At 41.0% G+C, this 21,865-nt stretch overlaps 1 protein-coding gene across 11 annotated transcripts in view; it reads left to right on the forward strand.

The window, feature by feature from the left end:
* ASPH (aspartate beta-hydroxylase) overlaps positions 1–21,865 on the forward strand; it is a 173,913-nt gene that overhangs the window by 114,712 nt on the left and 37,336 nt on the right. For all 11 annotated transcript variants that reach the window (XM_070391973.1, XM_070391975.1, XM_070391974.1 and 8 more), the window contains 2 exons: positions 16,660–16,745; positions 21,413–21,499. In XM_070391973.1, the coding sequence (XP_070248074.1) occupies positions 16,660–16,745; positions 21,413–21,499 (173 nt within the window). The remainder of the gene's footprint in view (positions 1–16,659; positions 16,746–21,412; positions 21,500–21,865) is intronic.

The raw sequence follows: 21,865 nt of genomic DNA on the forward strand, positions 1-21,865 counted from the left end.
TAGTGGTATCTCATTTTGGCCTTAATTTGCATTTCCCTAGTGACAAATGATGTTGAGCATCTGTTCATGAACTTAAGTCTCATTCTTATTTCTTCTTTGGTGAAGTGTTTGCTCACATTTTCCCACACCCTTTTTCATTGGACTGTTAATTTTTTTTATTGAGTTTTGGGAATTCTTCATATATTACTAGAGGCCCAGTGCACAAATTTGTGCATGGGTGGGGTTCTGCCGGCCCTGCCCCCCAATCAGGGTGGGGGGGCTATTGGGGGCGGGACTAGCCGGGGGCGGGGGGGGGGGGGGTGGTTGTTTCAGGCAGCTGGCTGGCCGGCCCCACCCCCTGACCGAATTCCTGGTTGAACTCCCCTCGAGGGGAAAATTTGCATATTAGCCTTTTACTAGGTGTACCGGTTAATAATGGGGGTAATAATGGTGGATTTTGTAATCAAAGAAAACATGATAATTTTAAGAGAAACATCAAAAGTGTTTTATTCAAAGTAATGTCCATCGCTAGCTACACATTTCCCCCATCTTTAGGTAATTTGTGCTTACCATCCCAATAGAACTTTCCTTGTTTTGAGACAAACCATTCAGATACCCATTTTTCCACTTCTTCGTACATTTTGAAGTGCAGCTCAGAAAGTGCATGTGTCATCGATTGGAACAAGTGGTAATCTGAAGGAGCAAGGGCTGGTGGATACAGCGGGTGGGTTAATACTTCCCAGGCAAGATCTTTTAACATGTCTTTAACTGGTTTTGAAGTGTGTGATGGTGCGTCATCATGAAGCAAAATTACTTTGCCGTGTCTTCTGGCACATTCTGGTCTTTTCACGATCAAAGCGTGGTTCAAATTGATTATTTGTTTTCAGTAGCGATCAGTATTAACGGTTTCACCTGGTTTTAGAAGCTCATAACACACCAAACGCAGAGCATTGTCTTCTTTCCGAAGTAATTTGGCCTTGCAGTCATGTTGATGGTTGATCTGGATCAACTCATGATTTTTTTTTTTTTTTTTTTTTTTTTGTGCATTTGGGATTCTCAAAATAAATCCACTTTTCATCGCCAGTCACAGTTTGATGCAAAAAAGACTTTCGTGCCGTTGAAGCAACATTTTACTGATGACTTTTTGGTTTTCCATTTGCCTTTCATTCAGTTAATGTGGCACCCATTTTCCTTCCTTTAAAATCTTTCCCATTGCTTGTAAATGATCAGAAATTGTTTGCTGAGCAATGTTTAATCTTTCTACAAGTTGTTTTTGAGTTTGACACTCATCTTCATCCAGTAATGCTTGTAATTGTTGGTCTTCAAACTTTTTCAGTTGACCTGGGCGTTCTTTGTCTTTCACATCGAAATCATCACTTTTAAAGCATTTAAACCAGCGTTCACAAGTATCTTAAGATGGAGCATGTTCACCATAAGCTTCCCGAAGTATACGATAACTTTTTCTTCAAAATAAAGTGATGAATTAAAACTTCCTTTTTTTTTTTTTGGCACGAAATTCGACATTTTTAAGCGTAAAAATATCTATGATGTTAACACCTTCAGCAAATTTGACATATATATCAACATGTGTAACTCCAGCAACATATGTGTAACTCCATCTATTGACAAAAATCCACATTATTAACTGGTACACCTAGTGTTGTATAGGATTTTTATAACACTTTTATCACATAAACAACTTACAAGTCGTTTCTTTCAGCTTCTGGCTTGTCTTTTCATTTTCTTAATAGGCAGTAGCTTCTGAAGATTTTAAAAAATTTTTAATGAAGTCCAATATATGAATTTGTTCTTTTGTGGATGGTGCTCTTGGAGTTTTACCTAAGAGATTTTTGCCTAACCCAAGGTCACAAAGCTTTTCTCTTATTATTTTTTTGGTAAGAATTATGGTTTTAGGTTTGTGTTCCATTTTGAATTGTTTTTTGTATGTGGTAAATGTGTAGATGGCAGTTCATGTTTTAAATATAGATATTTTATTATTCCAGTGGAATTTGTTGGAAAGATTATTATTTTTTTCTCTGAATTGCCTTTGTCTTGATTATTGTAGCTTTATAATAAGTCTTAAAACCACACAATATTAGTCTTCAAGCTTTGTTCATATTTTCACAGTTGTTTTGGCTGTTGTAGTGGTCCTTTGTATTTCCATATGAATTTTAAAATTAGTTTGTTAATTTCTACAAAATAAAGAAGCCTGCTGGGATTTTGACTGTAATTGCATAGAATCAATTTACTTATTTTGGGAGAATTGAGATCTGTATTATGTTGAGTCTGCTTATCTATGAACATGACATGTCTCTCCATGTAGGGTCTTTTATATTATGACTAGAGGCCCGGTGCACAAAAATTTGTGCACTCGGGGGGGGAAGGGAGGGTCCCTCAGCCCGGCCTGTGCCCTCTCGCAGTCTGGGACCCCTCGGGAAATAACGACCTGCTAGCTTAGGCCTGCTCCTGGGTGGCAGAGGGCAGGCCCAGTCCCTAGGTGCAGCCCCTGGTCGGGCTCAGAGCAGGGCTGATTGGGGAGTTGGGGCACCGCCCCGTCATGCACAGAGCAGGGCGGATTGGGAGGTTGTGATGCCACCCTCAGTCACGCTCAGGGTAGGGCTGATTGGGGGGTTGGGGCACCGCCCCCTGTCACACTTAAGGCAGGGTCAATGGGGAGGTTGGGGCGCCACCCCCTGTCACGCACAGAGCAGGGCCAATCAGGAGGTTGGGGCGCTGCCCCCTGTCACTCACAGAGCAGGGCCAATCAGGGGGTTGGGGCACTGCCCCCCCCCTCGCCCCCCCTCATCACGCACAGAGCAGGGCCCATCAGGGGGTTTGGGAACTCCCCCCTGTCACGCACAGAGCAGGGCCCATCAGGGGGTTGGGGAGCTCCTCCCTGTCATGCACAGAGTAGGGCCAATAGGGGAGTTGGGGCACCGCCCCCTGTCACACACAGAGCAGGGCGGATCAGGGGGTTTGGGCGCCACCACTGTCACACTCAGGGCAGGGCCGATGGGGAGGTTGTGGCTCTACCCCGTCACACACAGAGCAGGGCCCGTGGAGGGGGGGGGGCGGGTTTGGGTGCTGCACCCTGTCACACACAGAGTGGGGCCGATCAGGAGGTTGGGGCTCCACCCCCTGTCACACACAGAGCCGCAGGGCGATCAGGGGGTTTGGCCGCTGCCCCCTGTCACGCTGATCTGGTGCCAGGAGGCCTCACTGCTCCGCTGACCCCGGTGCTGGGAGGCATATTACCCTTTTACTATATAGGATAGAGGCCTGGGGGCCGGCTGGTTTTCCCTGAAAGGTGTCCTGGATCAGGGCGGGGGTCCCCACTGGGGTGCCTGGTCAGTCTGGGTGAGGGGCTGAGGGCTGTTTGCAGCTGGTCACACACCCTTCAGGGTGGGGGTCCCCACTGGGGTGCCTGGTCAGTCTGGGCGAGGGGCTGAGGGCTGTTTGCATCTGGTCACACACCCTTCAGGGTGGGGGTCCCCACTGGGGTGCCTGGTCAGTCTGGGTGAGGGGCTTAGGGCTGCTTTCAGGCTGGCGGGAAGCTCCCAACCGCTCCTTTTTTTCATTTTTTTTTTTTCTTCTGGGCCAGCTTTAGCTCTGGCTCTAGCTCTGAGGTTTCCGCTGCTGGTTTGTTTGCCGTTCTATAATCGAAACAATGTATAACTTCAGCTCTGAGATCCCAGCCGGCTATATTTGTTAGAATGTTTCAAACTGCCAGCTCAGAGGCCTGAAAGTCAGGCGGGGAACGTTGCAGTCTGCAGTCACTGGAGCAAGGAAGCCTCCCTGCTCGCTTCAGTGCATGGCTGCCTGCCGCCATCTTGGCTGACAGTTAATTTGCATAAGGATACGCTGATTAGCCAATCAGAAGGGTAGCGGTCGTACGCCAATTACCATGTTTCTCTTTTATTAGTGTAGATGTTAGCGTTGTTTTGTAGTTTTTTTTATGTTCAGGTCTTCTACAACTTTTGTCAGATTTATCCCTAAGTATTTTGGGATGTGAATGTAAGTGGTATTACTTTATAACTTCAATTTCTTGATGTTTGTTACTAGTATTTATAGGAGAGAAAATGACTTTTCTTTATTGATCTTGTATCCTGGAGCCTTGCTAAATGGGCTTATGCATTCCAGTAGCTTTCTGGTAGCTTATATCACATTTTCTGCAAAGATGTTTATGTCACCTCTAAATAAAGAAGGTTTTACGTCTTTGTTTCCTATCTGGATGCTTTTTTTCCCTTTTTCTTGCCTGATTCAGTGGTTAGCGCCTCCAATAGCATGTTGAACAGAACTTACAAGAAGACATCTTTGTCTTGTTCCTGTTCTTTCATTGATAAGTATGATGTCAGCTGTAGATTTGTCATAGATACTCTTTATCAGATTGAGAAAGTTTGTTTCTGTTTCTACATTGTTGAGAGTTTTTGGATTCAGTCAAAGGCTGTTTCTGAAATGATTATGTGTTGTTGTTTTTCATTTTTAATGGTATTAATATGATAAATTACATTGATTTTCAAATATTAAACCAACTGTGTTCATTCCTGGGCTAACCCTCATGATTCATTATCCTTTATATATGTTGTTGGATCTAATTTGCAAAAATTTTGTTTAGAATTTTTTACATGTCTGTTCATAACGAAAGTCTGTGTTTTCTTTCTGGGTATCTGTCTTCGCCTGGTTTTGGTTTCATAGTAATGCTGACGTCGTAGAATGAGTTGCGTAGTAATTTTTTCTCTTCAAGAATTTATGTATTATACATTATTTCTTCCTTACATATTTGGTGAAAATGACTAGACCTAGAATTCTTTTGTGGGAAGTTTTAAATTACAAGTTCAATTTCTTTAATTGTTATAAAATAGTCAGGTTATTTCTTTTTGAGTAACCTTCAGTCATTTGTGTCTTTCAATAATTGTGTCTATTTGTCCAATTTGTTGAATTAAGTGGCATAATAGAGTTCATAATATTCTCTTATCCTTTTAATGAAGAATCTGCAGTGAACCACCTAACTCATTCCTGATGTTGATATTTATGTCTTGTTCTTTTCCTGATCAGTTGGTTGGGGTTTTATCAGTTTATTTGTCTTATCTCAAAATCAGCTTTAATTGTATTAATTTGTTATTTTTCTGCTTTCTAAGCTATTGATATCTGCTCTGATCTCTATTGTGTTTGTTTTCTTCTACTACTTTAGGTTTAATTTACTCTTCATTTTCCAGTTTCTTTGTGGAAGCTTGGAAAATGCTCTCGCAAAGATGCATATTTTGCTATTGTTGGGGGTAGTGTTCTAGAAATATAAGTCAAGTTGGCTCATACTCTTATTCAAGTGTTTTTATGTCCTTGCTGATATTCTCTCTGTTCTATCAGTTATTGAGTGAGCAGTGTCTTAACCTCTGAGAGACTTGTGATTTTTCTATTCTCTTTACAGTTCTGTTAGGTTTTGATTCATGATTTTGAAACTCTGTTTACTAGGTGCATAAACACTTAGATTATTATATTGTCTTAATGAATTGACTCCTCTATCATTATGAAATAATGTTTTTTATCACTGATAATATTCTTTGCATTCAGATGTACTTTGATAGTAATATAGGCATTCCTGCTTTCTTTTGGTATTATTTTTCTGGCATACCATTTTTCTTCCATTTGCTTTTAACTTGTGACTTTATATTTCAAGTGTTTTATTTGTAGTCAGCATATAGTTGGGTCTTTTTCATTCAAACTAAAATTATTTGGCTTTTAATTGTACTCTTTAATTGGATATTTATATTTTGTGTAATTATTGATTTGATTAGATTTAAATCTATCTCTTGCTGTATGTTTTCTATCTGTTACATCTCTTATTGTGTTTTTTCTCTTTCTCTGCCTTCTTTTGGAGTAATTGAATCATTTTTAGAATTTTATCTTTATTGGGTTATTAGCTACATAACTCTTTGTTTTATTACTTTATTGATTGTTTAGGGTTTACAGCCTACATTCTTATCACATTCTACCTTCAAGCAATATCATACTACTTCACATATACTATATAGAACCTTACAATAAAATATTTCTACATTTCCTGTCCACATTTGTTAATTTTGTCATACATTTTACTTTTACTCTAAGGCCTATAGTATGTTGTTATTTTTGTTTAAATAATTATGTTATTTAAACTAGTTATCTTTTAGAGAGATTTAAATAATAAGAAAGAAAATATATTAACCCATATAGTTACCATTGTCAGTCCTTACATTTTCGTGTATGGAGATCTATAGTCCCAATTGGTATCATTTGCCTCCTGCTTGAAGGATGTCACTTAATGCAGGCCACTTGGTGATGAATTCTTTCAGCTTTTGTCTGACTGAAAAAGCCTTTAATTCTTCTTTGTTTTCAGAGATAATTTTGCTGCTTATAGAATTCTCAGTTAAAATTTTTTCTATGAGTACTTAAAAACTTTGCTCTACTCTCTTCTATTTTTTTCTAATAAGAAATCTGTTATCATCCTGTTTCCCCATATATAATATGTCTATTCTTCCTGTCTACATTTAGAATTTTCTTTTTATTACTGAATTTGAAAATTTGCTCTCAGGAATCACTGCCCTTCATTATCTAACACACATTATCTTCTAAATCTAAACCATTGTTTCACATATGATATGGAAATATTTAGAAAAGAGATTTTGTTTTTAAAGTCTGCTCTCAACCTTAGTATTTGAAGATAACATCCCCTCTTTATTTTTATATCCACTATTTCTTTTACATAAAAGCAATGGCTTTATTTTTCAATATATATAATTATAGGTTTATGTTTCTGTTACTGATCCATATTCATATTTGTTTGCAAAGAAAAGCTGGTATTTTCTATTTGTTAAAGTATACAAAATAGTTTATTTGTCACTTTATCATTCTGCTATCCCTCAAGTGACTCAACTATTTCTTATTTCCCAGAGATCCAAATCTTTACTGTCAGGTTGCTTATTGGTCATCTTATTGTGTCTACTACCACTCCTACAAATTCTGTCATCTCAGGTTTTTATTTTTATCACACAGGAAGAAACTTTGGGATTTTTTTCCTTGCAATGGTCAGCTTGTATTTAAAAATGTCCACTTGGATTTGGTGAAATCTCAGATAATGTCTAAAAAAATATGAATGACATATAACTTCTGTCTTAAAAGATATAACCAACAAAACCAGCCAATATCAATGCTAAAAAACACTAAACATAAAGATCCTTATTGACATCTGAACATGCAAATAAAAGAGGTAGTATTAGAACTAAGCTTACAAATACCTAAATTACTTATTTCTATACGGTATACTAATCTTCAGATAAATAGGAGATATTGCAGAGCAAAATTGTCCCTCCCTCTATTGTTCTTATTTGATGGTGCTTGGGAATGTCTATTTTGTTTCAGGTTCCCCTGGTAATTCTGATATACAACGAGGTTTGTAAATGATTTTTTTACGTGATATTACTGGAAAATCAACATTGCATTGGAGCAGATACTTAAAGATTACTTTAAATACCTTTAAACACCATTTAACAAAATTGACAGAATTTGGTAGATATTTTTCTCCGTGCACCTTTTAAATTGTATGCTGCACAGAATTTAACTTTTCTTGGTGTTGGAGACAGTAATGCCCCCCTCCCTTTTTTTAAATCCTCACCTGAGGACATGTTTAGAGAGAGGAATGGAGAGAGATATCGATGTGAGAGGGGAACATTGACTGGTTGCCTTAAATGCCCTGACCAGGCATCGAACCCACAACTGTGGTATGTGCCCTGACTGGGAATCAAACCTGGCCAGGGCAGTAATGCCCATCTTCATGAACATCAGTTATTGTGCAGCGATGCTTTTCAGGGCTATTGGAGTGCATAGCACTGTTTACCTCTACACCAGTGGTTCTCAAACTTGGCTGCACATTAGAATCACCTGGGAATCTTTTTAAAATCCCGATTTCTGGGCCCCATCCTCCGGAAATTCTGTTTCTTTGTTATTAATGTTGTGACCTCACCCCATAACAAAGAAACAGAATTTCCGGAGGATGGGGCCCAGAAATCAGGATTTTAAAAAGATTCCCAGGTGATTCTAATGTGCAGCCAAGGTTGAGAACCACTGCTCTACACCCTTTGGCCCATATTTCAATACTGTTTGAGCTGCGTTTGTTTCTGTTGGTTTTGCCTTACTTTAGTCTCTCAGCTTGTGCTTCTTGCTGCTCAGTGTATATCCGATTCAAGCAACGCTCACTCCTCTAAGTTGTTACTTGTAATAAGTTAAGGGCTAGAGAACCAGAAGACCAAGATGGTTAGAATTATATCTAAAATAAAATTTGGGGAAGGAGGCTCTTCCCTCGTGGAACAACAGTGCACGTGGAGATGGAATTCACAATGTTGGAAGCAGCTGTTGGTCAGCCTGGGGCCTGAAGCAGTTTTGTTATGTACAGAAAACACATCACTTAGTGCCTCTGAAATTTCTAATATAACATATGGGGCCACATCTGTTACAGGATTATTACTCTAAGAGGGGAGTGATGTATAATTTATTGAAATAAGCCTATGGGGACACAGCGGACTACATTTAATAAACTGGAATACTTGCTGGCTCCATTGACTGCTCTCAGCTGAGTCCCACATTAGTTCAATAGAGGGGGCAGATGAGAACAATTGCCCTTTATACCATGTTTACTGGGTTGTATTAGTTAGCGTCCCTCAGCTGAAAAATATTTATGTTAACTGTTGGGATTAAGCTTTGACTATTGGATCCTGCTGGCGTGTCGCTGATATTTAATTCTGAGGAGCACAGAATCCCATGATTCCTCGGCTGCAGGAGGCAAAGGAAGGGCGCGCCATCCCGCTTCCCGCCAGTGTGCGGTCCTGGCCGGCAGGTAGGATCTCCCCAGCACTGCCCACCTTTTCCTCGGCTCCCAGTACTCTACCTTCACGGTAGGTAGCACTAGGGGACGTAGCCTCAGACGTGGTTCTTTTTTGGTCAAACACATTAATTTCCCATTCTCACAGTAATAATACAAAGACTCCTGCCGGGCGAGTGCCCACAGCTGGCTGTTGGTTGGGGTCTCAGGAGCCAACGGCATGGCTTTCTCCATAGGATAGCGGTTTAGGCCAGACCCCAGCGTGAAGCACAGCAACAGGATGCCGTGCACAGTTCCCACTTTCAAATGAAGAGCAGAGCACTGAGGGTTTCTGCCCACACCCCCTGCTCATGCCTCGAGGAGCCCTGGAAGATGAGGCTTGCTTTCCCTGGACCCAGCAGGCAAAATGTCATCAAAAATGCTGGTGCTGGACTCTTGAAGTTTTGAATGTTTTGCACTATTGTTTCCTTCTTTTTTATCATTTGTCTTATAGATTTGCTCACTGCCAGACAAAGTTAGAGATATTTTTTTTCTAATATTGAAACTTATCATTGATTTTTTAAAGAAAAGCAAAATTAGCTTCCAATTCTAATATAGGAAGATTAAAATATGTAGTGGGGTCTGCTGGGGTTAACTCTTTTTTTGTTTGTTAAACCTCACCTGAGGATATTTTTCTATTGATTTTTAGAGAGTAGAAGGGGGTGGTGGTGGGGGGAGGTGGGGAGACAGAGAGAAACATGAGTGTGAGAGACACATTGATTGGTCACCTCCTGCACACTCACTGACTAAGCCTGCAATGGAAGTATGTGCCCTTGACTGGAATCGAACCCAGGACCCTTCAGTTCGCAAGCCAATGCTCTTTCCACTGAACCAAACTGGCCTGGGCTATTTGGGTTAACTCTTAACACATTTTGTACCGCTCAGGAGTTTTCTCGTATTTCGCGCGTCATCTGTTAAGGACCGCTCACGAGTGTTCTCGTTTTTCACGCCCATGGAAAAAGGATCGAATCTAGATACTTATGTAAATTTTGTTTGGTCCCTCTTCATAGAGGAAAATGTTTTACGCAGTACCATACGTTAAAAAAGTACTAGGAACTTTAATTGTTTAATTGTTTTTGTAAATAAAAATGTTATAATTATTGAAAAACAACACCTAAAGTGCATTATAATGATTTAAATAATGTGCAGTTTGCCCAAAAACGTGTGGTCCCTGGCATATGTCTTAGAGATTTCTATGCGGTACGCAATGTGTTAATTAACATGAATAATATTGCAATGAAGCATTGCATGATTATGTCAGCTTCAGGCTGCATCTCATATAGATAGAGCACATTTTTCTTCAATATCTTATTTTGGTCTTATTTTCTTTCCCTTAAATCATTTTGCTTTTTCGATTACTTTTCATCAAATTCCACCTTTGGAGACCTATAACAAAAAGCAGTATTTTGTATGTTATGGGGTTCTGCTTGAAAACAGACAGTAGGGTTTGGGGAGCAAAGGAAATATAGTGTAACCCCATAGCTCCTTGGTCCTTCGTTGACTCAGGAAATACAGATGGGCAAGAGGAATAGTGTGCCAAAGTTATTAGTTACCCAGAATATCTGCCAAGGACATATTTGACCAGAAAGCAAATCTGGTATCTTAATAATTTCTCAAAGATTTGCTAATAAGGTGTGTCATTCACATCTATTTAAAGAGCGGAGTTTTAAACAAAGTGAACGTAAGGTATTGTAGGTGGGAGTCATGATTAGCACTTATATCTTCTATGCTCCTTTGTGGTTGGTGGGTGGGGGTCAGAGAGTATCCCCATCTCACGGAAGTGAGCTTGACCAGGTTGCCTGAGAAGGCAGAGCTGAGGCTCGCAGCCTGGCCTCCAGACTCTGCACCCTGTGATCACCCTGCTAACCCAGGGTGCCTCTGTGTAATGTGTAGACAATGGGTCCTTGAGACACAAAATGAAGGAAAATTACTCTGGTTATTTAACTACCTTTATCCTTTGACACAAGTAGTCCAAAGTTCAGCTGCTTCCTTTACTCAACATAATGCTTATATTGATACTTCATTCCACTCTGTTGGCACTCTCAAAGTCCTTGTGGGCACCCTGGTTTCTTAACTTCAGAGCCAGATGCCAGAGATACTACAAAAGGGCCAAAAGCATGGACACTGGCGTCAAGACAACCCCAAGCTTCAGTCTTAGCTCCTACTGTTTACAGTTGGTGCAGTCTGAGTGGCCTACACATGTCTAGTAGAGTAAGTGATCAATAAATGTTATCTCTGGTTACCAGCAAATAATCTGACAAGGCATTAAGCAGTGATTCGGGACAGAAAAGCAAGTTCTCTGTGACATGTATCTGTCCTATTAAAATTCACTGAACTTTGCAGTCAAAAACTTTTTTCTTTTTTGTATGCAGTGTCGAGCCTCTTAAGCCTGGTTGAGTTTGAATTGCCTCCCAATAAGTACATGGCGGGAAAGGGTGCTAAAAACCAGATTGAATTTTATTTGTAAAGGTCTGATGTGATTATCCCCAAATGCTTTTCATACTGTTGTACCTATAATGAGAATCTTTGTTGGGAATCATGTGGCTTTTCTCTTCTTACAACATTTTTGTTAAGTTGTTCTTGAGGTGGAATTTGCATACAGTTAATCCAGACTGTATGTGTCCAAGTGTGCAGTGCTGAGTTTCGACATGCGCAGAGACATCGATTTCTCCACCGCAGTTATGATCTGGAACTTTGTGACCCCCAAATTCTCTTGTAACTTTTGTAGTCAGCCCCTTTCCCTACCTCCCAGCCTCTTAAACCATTTATCTGTTTTCTTCCCCGACAGTTTTCCCTTTTCCAAAATACTCTATAAAATCATCCAGTCAGTAGCCGTTTGAATTTGGCCTCGTTCACCTAGTGTAATGCATTTGAGATGTAGTCTTGTGGTTGCATGTATTCAAATGATGGCTGAGTACTATTCCATTGTATTGCTGCAGCACACATTGCCTGTCCATTCACCCATTGATGGACATTTGGGTTTTCTCTACTTCTGGCTGTATGAACAGTGCTGGGGTGCACATGCATGTAGGAGTGTGTGTGTGGACATATGTTTTCATTTTCTTAGGTAGGCAGCTGGGAGCAGGATTGCTCGGATGGCATTCTAAGGAATTTCGTTCTCATTTGGTATGTTCAGGGGGTCCATGGGTGTATTTTAAGCGGTAGGGATACATGGACAGATTGTGTCAGAAAGATCCTCAGGACAGTGAGCATGGAGTCAGATGGGAAGCAGGGAGAGGATGGGTGCTGGGGCTCTTATTCCAGCATCTAGAAGGGTTCAGCAATCTGGAGAAGGGCTGTGTGTAACTTAATAAAGAGTCCAGAGACGAAATATAATTTTGAAAGGCATTTGGGGATCAGAGGAGCCTAGCTAAAGAAACTAAGATCTCCTTGTCTCAGGACCCCTTGCTATTTATTAACACAAATTGTCCTAAGGCAAGTTGGAGATATACACTTCAAAGGGTAGGGTTAGGTACAGAATCCATTGTCAGATTGGAAGAATTTGCCTACGGCTGTTCAGGTGTTTGGCCAGTAGGAGGCAATAACAGGTAGATTGAAATGCCCTCAGCTGTCTGGCAGCAAGCAATCATTCTTTTCAGGTTTGGGGAAATGCCCTGAGCCATTCCCAACAGGCAATAACATATGTAATTCAGCCCTTGTTGAGTCCCCAAGTTCCATCAACCTTTTGATGAAACTCTTGCAATTATAACATGCTGGAACTGGCTTCCGGCAGATGGGGAATTGTTGCCTTTCTGTCCCCGGGGGTAGACATTGCCATTTTCATTGCTCTCTTCAGTGGAACGGGTCTAGGACATAGTAATGCAAAGACTGTTTTTGTTGGTGGACCACTTCTCCCGGTGCACCATGATATAAACTCCCCTTCTTCCTGAACTAAGTTGAAATGAAAGGCAATCACCATTAATTTTTATATAATCTAAGGATCATTAGTGCTTTTCTCATGTCTTTAATTACCCTTATTTTCCTCCTTATTTACTCTTAATGTCTCAATTCATGGCATGGCAAGGGAAGTAAGGGTTTCAAATGCAGCCAGTCATTTTCCCCCATTCTTTGCACTTTTGGAAAAGGATAAAATACTTGTAATGGCAGTGATTTTTTAAAAGACAAAGTTTAATATAACATAGACAGCTTCCTTCTAAACCATTTTTTAAAATCTACAGCTAAAAAATTAACAATCCATTCCAGTACCCTCTAGGTCTACTTTGAAATATTAACATGCTTTAAATCAACTGAAAATTAGAAGCACAGGGTTTTCCAGTTCAAAGAGACCTTAATAGAACTAGTCATTTATGCATAAGAAAATTGAGGCTTAAAGAACCTGAGAGAGTTCTTCCTGGTCCTGTCACAACCATGGGAACCTTTTGTCATTTCGGCCGTAGGACCGCGTTCCTCCCAGAACAAGAAGAAAAGATCTGTGTGTTTTTGTAAGTGGGAAAAAATTGCCTTGGGCTTTTTATACATTGAAAAATTAAAATAGTCATGATAGGACAAAACTTGAATTTTGGAGAAAGGGGCAATCTTAGGAGCTATTAAATAGGAAGATATATGAAAAGATGGGAGAGTAATTTCTTGGTAATGAGTGCTTTGAGATTTTTAATATTTGGTCTATTTTTGTGATGAAATTGAAATATTTTGACACTAAGATCCAGTCTGGCTGTTTAGCTGGCATATTATTGTAATGTTGACTATTTTGGATGTCCTGAACTGTCAACAGTCTTTTTTCCCCCTTATAAATAGTTAACTTTAACTTATAGCATGGGAAGTGTATTTGGGGAAACGGATGATGCTAGCAGTCAAACCCCCTGCTCAGATGCACCCAGTCCCCCCCCCCCCCCCCCCGCCGCCGCCCCGCCCCCCCCCTCCCCGATCCTGTGGGCATTGCTGACAGACTCTCCAGCAAAACCAAAATGAGCAATTGAGAGACATGAGCCAGTGCTGAGAGGACAAGATAGCTCCCATCCTATAAACCCACATCTCAGTCAAAAGTCACTCCATTTTCCATATGCTCGGCGTGCATGCTAACATGTAATGACACACAGTTGAAAAGGCCCAGGATCCCCTATTTTTCAGCCTCTGCATTGGGCACTTATATTTTCCAACACTAGAGGGCCTGAGGGTTCAGGAAGGGGAGAAGAGGAAGGTGGAATAAACAGGAAGGCATAGCAACTTTAGAAATTCCCAAGGAATGAAATAAAGTGAAGGCGATCAAAGGGTCAGTTTAATTACTGATGAGAGCTGATTTAAAGGACGGGGCTATGATGAGCAGGAATAACGGGTTTCTTAATATTGACCCCTAAAAATAGACATGCTCCCCCCTCCAGGCAGCACAGAACAGCTCTGCCTCTCTTGTAGGATGCTCAGCGCCTGGTGTTCGCTCCTGGGAGGAAGAAGGGGGATGGCACTCAGCCACACAAGCTTGTCCCTTTCCTCAGGTCAGTCATCAGATACTGTGGGGAGGAGCTAGAGGCGGAGTTTCCCTGAAACATCCCTCCTTTAGTGCTGGTAGGAAGTTAAGTGTCCACTTCCTGCTGGTAGAGGACAGAGGGGGATATCAAGGGACGGGCCCTTTTGGATCCTCAAGGGCCATATCTGAGAAGTTAAATTTTCTGTATCTGGGAAGTTGAGAGAATAAAAGGAGACATATGAAAAGCTCTGGGTATCACGACTCGTTTGCTTTTTGGTTGGTTTGCTTTAAGACAGAGGAAGTGCAAAAAAAAACACACCAACACACACAAAAAACAAACCACAAAAAAACCAATTTCATTCAGTCTTCTACGTGGATACTTCTGCATGTTCTTCTTTGCCCTGTTTTACTTGTGATTTGGATAACCAGGTAATGATGGAACCAGTCTCTGAAATAGGGTAAATATAAGAAAGGTTTGTGAGGAATAGTGAGTTCCATTTCTGACCTACTGAACATGAGATACCTGTGCCAGAAATTATAGGCACTTGGATTTATGATTTTTGTAATGCAGGAGAAAGTGAACTAGTTAATTTGCAACTCAGTTTAGAAATTAAGCAGGTAAACCCCTTTGCTGGAGACTGACCCTGAAGAGCATACAATCCCAGGAATCAGCAGAGGGCAGGAGCCACTGAGGAGAGTGGGCAACACAGAAGTCAAGGAGAGGGATCATTTCAGGAAGGAGGGATGAGTCCATGTGTCAGATGCTGCAGAGGGATCGGATCGGGTCAGGTAGGATAGGAAAAGAAAACAAATGAAGGTGTAGATAAGGCCATAGGCATAATAGCTCTCAGGTAAGGAGCACTTACTATATGCCAGGCACTGTGCTATTTTATTTGCTCATGTACAATATCAACTTAATTCTCAAACCACTACCCACATTTATAGATTAGGAAAATGAGAGTCTCAAAAGTTTAGTACCAGCTTGACTTAGGTCACATAGCTAGAACATGACATAGCTTAGACTCGGATCCCTGCCATCTGACTTAACTACTGAGCTCCCCTTCCTTCTGGAAGACTTGCTTTTGCCCATGTGTGGGGGGAGCATTGTGGGTTGAGAGGGAGGCAGGCGTGAAGGGAGGGGAAAGAAAGGACAGCAAGTGGAAGAGGGTAGGCTGAGGTTTGCCTCGCTTGTTGGCTGGTTCGCTTTATGAAGACAGCAGAGGCTTCTGCACTATTAAATGGTGACGGGCTCAGAAGAGAGCCTGAGAGTGGAGACGTTCAGGGAAGAGGTAGAGGCCGTGGGCAGGTGTGCGTGTGGAGCAGGTAACCTTGGGAAGGAGAATCCCTCTTCCTCTGTGACTGGATAGAGCAGAAGTAATTGAACTTGTAGTTTAATGTCAGAACGTTGAAGTAGTTCTCTTCTGATTATTCTCATTTCTCTCTGTCCCTCCCCCTTCTCCCCATTTCTCACCACCTGTCCCCTTCTCTGTCGGGAACATCCAGCTTCCCCGTCAAGGTTTCGCCCTTGTCACTCTCCTGTGCCCTCAGTCAGGACTATTTCCTCTGGGCTCCCAGGAGCCCTTGATAGCTGTTCAATCCACAGGCACGGCTGGGTGTGCACCGGCAGGACCCACTCTCACCTGCTGGCTGTCCCTTCATGCTAAGGAAGCACGAGTAAGCTCAGTTTGCTCTAAGATCTGGAGTCACTCTGCAGGAGCTTATGGTTTTGAAGGGGACAAAGATAAGTGTGCAAATTATTATAAGAAAAGTCGTATGCGAGAAGCAAGGGTGCTTCGGACTTCAGTTGGGGGAGTGGAGCAAGGAAGAGAGAGAGAGAGAGAGCACTTGCATGAATGATAGGCAGAGAAACTTCAGAAGGAGTGTGGTTTTGAGCTAGATGTTGAAGGATGGACATATTTTCGTCTGACAACCGTAAGGAGTAGGCTATTTAATTTGGGCAAAGTAGCATCAGAAATGGCACAAAGCTTTTTGGGGGAACATGGACGGTCACTTTGGCTGAAGGATGGACTGAAGATCGGAAACATTGTAGATATACTAAAACACGGTTTTAAGCAGCCTTTTGCACTGAGCCAACAAGTTTTTCATAGGCGTTTAGAGATCATAACTACCATTTTCATTCCAGAAACTAGCCATACCAATATTCACACAGTCCCTGACAACACCTTGGAGCATATAAGGGAAGACTGTGTCGCACTGGGGGTGGGAAGGTGAACCAGCCGTGAGCCTGTTCTTGCAGTTGTAGCATTGGGACCAACACCAGCTTTCTCACTACTTATAAATCACTATTCTTAATAACTATTTCTAGACAAAAGTAAAATGAAAAATAAAAACCTCTGTTTTCTTTCAGTTAAGAAAAAGAAGCCTAAAATATTAAATAAATTTGATAAGACTATTAAAGCTGAACTTGATGCTGCAGAAAAACTCCGTAAAAGGGTAGGTTGATGTTTTTGTTTTGCACAGAAATGTGCAGTGATTAATTGTTAAATAAACTCAGGCATTACTCTTGATTTGTTTTTTAAAAAAATGTTCAGAGAAACAACCTTTGAATAGAGGGTTTTTCCCCAGCGACATCAGTTTTTATATGTGAAAGGAATTAAATGAAAAGAAAAAGTGCAGCTGTGATGGCCAAATAGAAATAATAGAATTTACCTTCAAGCCAGCTGCCTTGGGAGTCAGCCCACTTCCATCACATTTGAGTCCTGTGGCTTTGGGCAAATCACGTGGCCATTCTGAGCCTCGGTTTTAAAAAATGAGAATAATAATCATACTTCCTATTTGGTTTTTTGGTAAAGAACAAATGAGATTAGGGGGGAAAGCATCAATACTATCAAGGACCATGTAAGTGGAGGTTTTAATTTCATAGCACTTCAATCCAAAAGAAAAAATAGGTAAGTCCAGTTCTCAGGGTAGTTACTGTTGGGTTAAAAGACATTAGGTTTCGCATTGATCTCACTTGGGGTTAACCGCAGGCACTTCCAGTTTTCAGGGTGGCTTTTATGTTTTGCTTTGTTATCAGTTAATTTGAAATATTATTTACATTTGTTTCTGGATATCACAGCGGTGTGTTGTTGTTGGGTATTTTTGTTTTTTGTTAATCTTCACCTGAAGATATTTCCCCCATGATTTTTAGAAAGAGTGTAAGGGAGGGAGAAACATCGATGTGAGAAAGACACATTGATTGGTTGCCTCCCACACGCACCCCAGTCGAGGCCCAGGAACAAACCTGCAACCCAGGTACGTGCCAACGCTGTACCATTGAGATGCTATACCACTGAGCCATACTGGCCAGGGCTAGATATTACAGTTTTTTAAAACTGAATTGACACAGATGGAAGTTATTTGTAGTCTTAACTCAGTCATATTCATCTAGTTATTGGGCCAGATATTTATTGTATGTAATGACATCTTCATTTAATCATCTACTTGTTCTTCATGGAAATTTCTCTTTCTCTACTCTGTACTTGAATGTATACTCAGTGTAATGCTCTAGTTTTCCTGTAATATCCTCTTTCTATCAGTAGACTTTGGTTGCAAGAAAAGGGACCTTGGACTGTAAGTAAATAAGCAACCACAATAAAAAAAGAAAAACAAGTAAGAAACTGACATGGGACAAGAATGTGCTTCCCACACATTTATTGGGAATGTACCAGCAAGTATGACAGCTTCTGCATTACCCTCATTACCAGCCAATAAAAATATAGTAACACCAAAGAATATTGCAGTCATTGTTCGCTAAATTAACCCCATGGAATGGCTTCTGAGTCCATCGTGTTCAACTCTATAAAATGAAGCCATCTACTATTTTTAGGAAATTTGCATTTCTTAATAGAAGTGAAGCAGGAACCCTCTTTTTCTATCACCTTGCTTGGCATTCTCCACTTCCTCTGTATTAAATGCCATCTATGCAAATGTGGAGTGCCTGTTAATAGCTGACTTTGGGGATAAAGAACAAACAGCTTCAGAGAGGGATTTTGATGTAATTATAATGCATGGAGACGGCTCAGTTATCCAGGGGCAAATAGGTCAGGAGGACATAAACGTGCTGGAACAATCCATGGAGTATCCTCTGGTTTTTGCTTATTTGGAGAAATGATGCTTTCCTTAAGGAGCGCCCTGTATCTATAACAGGATAAATAAAGGAGGAGGAAGTGGCCACGTAGGCTATTCTTGCTTCTGAAACAACGGGGAGCCAAATTATTGACAGAATCATCAATTATTGACTAATTAAGTCTTTTAGGGTTGTTTTAGAGCTGGCATTTTCAAATGATGCAACTGACTCCCCTGGAAGAGCAGGGTCCCAGCTGCAGGGTTGTGAGAGGGTTACCTTGCGGCCACAGGAAGCTAATGCAGATACTTAGAAAAAAGTCACAGAGAAAAAGATATTTAACATGAATTCTTTGTTCCTTAAAGTCATTCACAGAAGAAATAAACCAGTGGTTTTAAAAACGAACTGTTATCCAAAATACAAAGAACTCGTAAAATTAAACAATAAGAAAACAAATAATGATTAAAAAACAGATCTTAACAGACACCTCTCCAGATGACTAAAGGTGCTCCAAATCACCTGTTATCAGGGAAATGAAAATTAAAACAACAATGAGATACCACTGCACACCCATTAGTTTGGCCAAACGCTGATGACTGACAACACCAAATGCTGACAAGGTCATGGAGCAACAGGAGCTTTCATTTATTGCTGATGAGAATGCAGAATAGCACAGCCACTTTGGAAGACGGTTTTGTGGTTTCTTACAAAAGTAAACATACTGTTACTGTACAATCCAGAAAGCCTGCTCTTTGATATTTATTTACCCAAAGGAGTGGAAAGCTTACATGCACATAAAAACCTGTACATGGATGTTTATAGCAGCTTAATTCATAACTGCCAAAACTTAGAAGCAACCAAAATGTTCTTTAGTAGGTGAATGGATAAATTAACTGTGTTATATCGAGACAATGAAATAATACTCCTCACTAAAAAAAAAAAAAAAAAAGACTATCAAGCCATGAAAAGACATGGAGGAACCTTAGATGCATATTATTAAGTGAAAAAAAGCTAATCTGAAAAGGCTGGCTACTGTATGCTGTATGATTCCAATTGTATGACATTCTGGAAAAGGCAAAACTATGGAGACGTGAAAGAATCAGTGGTTTCCTGGGGTGAGTGGCAGGCAGGGGAGAGGGGAGAGGGATGACTAGGCAACTCGTAGAAAAATTGTAGGGCTGTGAAACTACTCTGCATGATACTATAATGGTGGATACAGAGAGAGTGCATTTATTTTTTTATCTAAACCCCTAGAATGTACACCACCAAGAGTGAACCCTAAGGTACATCCTGGACTTTGGGTGGCGATGCTGTGTCAATGTAGGTTCATTGGTGGTAACAAGTGTACCCCTCAGGTGCAGGGTGCTGATCTGTGCTTGTGTTGGGCTCCAGGGCATATGTGAAATCTCTATATTCTCTCCTCTCAGTTTTGCTGTGAACCTAATACTCCTCAAAAAATGAATACTGTGAGAGGGATAGCAGATTTTAAATAGTGATACAATTACTTCTGACAATAAATATAACTTAGAGAATGTGTTCCTGGCTTGATTTAGCTCTACATCTCAGTCCTCATTTACTCTGCATTAACCTGCCTGTCTATCAGGTAAGAGACTTATCTGGGATGCTCCCCATTATCTTGTGCTGGCACACACATCCTCCACACAGCACAGTAATGATCATCATCGTAATAATAATAATAAAATAGGTAACATTGTTCAGTGCTTTCTGTGTTTGTAGACGTATAGCCTTGTCTACAAGCACTCTATATATGTTTTCGGATTTGGCCTTGACAGCAGCCCCACAAGGTAGTCAAGGGCCTTCACGATCCCCATTGAACAGATGACTATCAAGGCAAAGTCATCAGTTACTTGTCTTAGGTCACACACCTTCCAAGTGGTGGGACCCAGACTCTCACCAGTCAGCCTGGCTCCGGGCCTGCGCTCAGACCACCGCACTGGGCATGTTTTTCACCAGCCCTCGGTGCCGCTGATGGCCTGTGAGAGGGTACAGAAGCCCTCCTCCCACGATGTCTGGGTAAAGAAATGATTGTAAGGAACTGTAGCAGGCAAGTTGTCTTTGGAAGTAGGTGGAAGTAACAGTTGGTGGGCCGTACAGTTTGCTTCGGACAGCCACACTGTGAGTGTGAAAACCCACTCAGTGAGGGGCAAACACATAGAAGCCACAGTGAGTTTGCATTTACATGTGGACTGAATGGATTTGTCAATTTATAGGCAGCTGAGGGTCTGGGAAAGTGTAACTCTGCTTCTATCCCTTGGCTCCAAATATCCTAGACCTGCTTCTGTTAGACACCAGGACATGTGTGTGTGACCCTGTGGAACGGTGCTGATGGAGTGAGGTGGGGAGAGGGCTCCTCGGCCCTGTGCCAAGACCCTCACCTGTGTACCCGTTGCACATCCTCTGTTCCTTTCTCTGCAGTGGTGGTCAGAGACCAATTACAGGTGCTCGGCCCATTTCCTTAAGGACCCATGTGAGCCCTGGGAGGGGTTCCATGACACAGAGGCAGCAAGGCACTGCAGGCAACCAGATGGGCCAATCAACCCGGAAGTCCAATGGGTAACCAGAACCATGGTCACCTTGCCCTCGCATCCTGCATCCTTATTCCCCACCATTTTCCCAGATGCTTCCGACTTCTCATCACAGACCCAAGACATTCTAGCTGCCAGCAGTATTTTCCCCCAACTTAAAACCTAAGTATTTTCTTTAAGAATGCATGTACGTATAGAGGGAATTATACGTATAGAGGGAAAATGCAATTTCTTTTAAAGAAGACTCCTATTACATTTGTCATGTTTCTTTCTGTCTTTTAAGAGATAAACTATATTTATATGCATTTCTAGTTTTATGTTTCCAGAATACAGTTAATATTTTTTTCCAGTTAATATATTTTTTAAAAACTTAGATAAAACTGACTTTTAAACTCAGAATGGAGTCCAGGAAATGTTGACAGAATTACTTGGTGAATATTTAATAACCGTATTGAACAGCATTATGCATTTGAATTTATTGTATTTATGTAATGATCTCTTCCTAACAGGGAAAAATTGAAGAAGCAGTGACTGCATTTGAAGAACTAATTCGTAAATACCCCCAGAGTCCACGGGCGAGATATGGGAAGGCACAGGTATTCTAGAACTCTTCAACTTAGATCATTGTGGGTGATGTCCTTGTGTTCTGTATAATTGGATTTCTGATTGGCCACTATTTGCATTTTCTTTTTCCCTTCTAACTTTTATACAGAATCAATTTCTTGTGCATATGCACAAACTCAAGCAAGAAATACTGTTTTAAATAAGATAATTAATTATTGCTGTTGTATAAAGCTGAATTTAGAAATACTCCTTCCCTCCCTCCCTCCTTCCCTCTCCCCCGCCCCTCCCAATATGGCATCTCTGTGGTTTTGAAATGAAAATGAAGAATAACACTTTGGTCATTGATTTCCCATCACCCTTCCATTCCATCCCATTTAGACCCACCATATAATTTTCAC

This window comes from Myotis yumanensis, unplaced genomic scaffold (assembly GCF_028538775.1).
Source record: "Myotis yumanensis isolate MYYU_CA2020_CCGP unplaced genomic scaffold, mMyoYum1.0.hap1 SCAF_15, whole genome shotgun sequence".
Lineage (NCBI taxonomy): Eukaryota > Metazoa > Chordata > Mammalia > Chiroptera > Vespertilionidae > Myotis > Myotis yumanensis.